Source organism: Phalaenopsis equestris, unplaced genomic scaffold (assembly GCF_001263595.1).
Source record: "Phalaenopsis equestris unplaced genomic scaffold, ASM126359v1 Scaffold000002, whole genome shotgun sequence".
Lineage (NCBI taxonomy): Eukaryota > Viridiplantae > Streptophyta > Magnoliopsida > Asparagales > Orchidaceae > Phalaenopsis > Phalaenopsis equestris.
This window is the reverse complement of record NW_018164444.1, coordinates 53057336-53059297: the sequence shown is the minus strand read 5'-3', so window position 1 is coordinate 53059297 and position 1962 is coordinate 53057336. Positions and strand designations below refer to the sequence as shown.

The window sequence follows — 1962 nt, the reverse complement described above, 5'->3', positions numbered from 1 at the left end:
TGAGCATGGCTCGCTCGTGTTCGGCTCGTTTACACCCCTAGTTGGAAGGGGAACGGATACTTCACTTACTGTGGCCCCCACAGCTAGAGAAATGGTCCCCACCATTTCCGTCAATGGAACTTCGCTTCCCTGCAAGTTGTACAAGGATTATTCCCATAAAAATTTTAACTAAACTACATATAACTTTTTTGAATTGCATTTATATGTAAGTGTTATATGATTTAGGATTGCCTGCCGCATTTTTGTTTGAGAATAATTATACGTGGTCCACGATCAATTAATGATATCATAATTTATTTAAAATTAAGATTTACATACACACACACACACACATACATGCATACAAAATTTATGCACGTTGTCATTAGGATAGATGAGCCGAAAAATTGTTCACAAACAAAAACGCATGCAGACGACAAATAATTTTCTTTTTTTTTCTTAAATATAGACATAGTTCATTGAATCATCAAAATTAGTGAAACAAACAGATTTTTGAAACTCTACTCAAATCACGCATATACATACCAAAGAGATAAATTCATAAAAAAATATTAGATTTGTTATTATAAAGTTTATTAAGAACTTATATCTTGTAAATATGGATTTTTCCAAATTTTAAAAAGTTAAAAATTTAAACTAAAAACTAAAATAAAAGAGTTAAAAAGAGTCCAAATCATCGAAATCATCAAAATCATTGCAAAACTGCAGTGTCCAAAAGATTGTCCGGATACAGCCACATTGTTGTAGATATGAATCACAGGATAGTCCATCCTAATCATACCCATACCACGGTCTAGATATGCACTCGGCACACATAATAAGTCAGCGAAGAGTGGAGCCATCCATACAAAATTGCAGAAAGCAGCGAAATCATTTTCATTTTTGGTAGGAGCAAAATCAGAGCTGAATGCATGATTAATAAATGTGGATTATAAGATTGCATGAGGAGAGCAGCAGAAAAGGGAAGGAAGAGGACCTCCATTTGCCAGGCAAATTTATAGTACACAGCTGCGGCCGCCGTAAATATGAATCCAGAGCTTGACATCATTGCCGCAACCAAATACGCCCTCCGCTCCGCTCTCTTACTCTCCGACCGTCGCAGCACACGATTACTTTCGTTCGCTCTCCGCATCGCCAACAAATCCTCTTCTTCCTCCACCAATCCGTCTTCCTTTCCCACGAAGCCGACAAACGAACCGCGCTTGCGCCCAGCAATCAATGGATTGATAATTGAAGATTTGGGGCGGGGTGGAGCGGGGGTGGAAGGGGATAGAAAACCGAGGCCTCCGCGGCAGAAGGAAGAAGGCTTTCTGGCCAGGATTTGGTATAAAAAGACTGTTGGAGAGGAGAGGATTGTAGACGCCATGGCCTACCGGCGTGTGAGAGTTTTGAGTTTAGAGGGGGGAAGAGAAAGGAGGTGGAGGTTGGGATCAGAGATCGGAGAGGAAGGATGACAAGCTCTAGTCTGTTCCGTAGCGTGAAAGGCACATGCAGGGATGGTTTTATAGCATTTGCGTCGCTTATAAACTTTTTATAAAAATATTATATGAGTAGTCCTATCACAATTCTTCACTTGTATCGTTAGGCTTCATTAAATATAAAAAATCAAATAAATTAAAATATGGTGAGGTCGGATCGTACATATAATGTATTGTGATTGGAATAATGATACAGTTTTATATGAGAACTTCTGATATAATATTTTTTCTTATAAAAGACATTGAATTTGAGTTTAATTGCTTTGAATGCCACTTCTATAGAATGATTCCGCTTGACTTACGGGGCATTTTATAGATTTGATTCCCGTGAATCTCAATGTAGTGATGTGAAGTTCAATTTTAAGAGTATGTAATACATTTTTTTTTTTTGTCATATAAATGTGAAATTTTGTCATAAATATGCAAATATATAAGAATTGTGTGGTGTGTATGTAAATGCCCCTTTAATATTAGTATAATAAAA

At 37.2% G+C, this 1962-nt stretch overlaps 1 protein-coding gene across 2 annotated transcripts in view; it reads right to left on the bottom strand.

Moving 5' to 3' along the window:
• Window positions 1-1502, bottom strand: part of LOC110031950 (beta-carotene 3-hydroxylase, chloroplastic-like) — a 3704-nt gene extending 2202 nt beyond the window's left edge. The window contains exons 1-2 of one of the 2 annotated variants that reach the window (XM_020735404.1): window positions 977-1502; window positions 70-129 (exon numbers count right to left, since the gene is read on the bottom strand). In XM_020735404.1, the coding sequence (XP_020591063.1) occupies window positions 70-129; window positions 977-1366 (450 nt within the window). In that variant the 5' untranslated portion in view covers window positions 1367-1502. The remainder of the gene's footprint in view (window positions 1-69; window positions 130-976) is intronic. The other variant, XM_020735411.1, reaches the window with a different exon arrangement.
• Window positions 1503-1962: the final 460 nt, after the last annotated feature.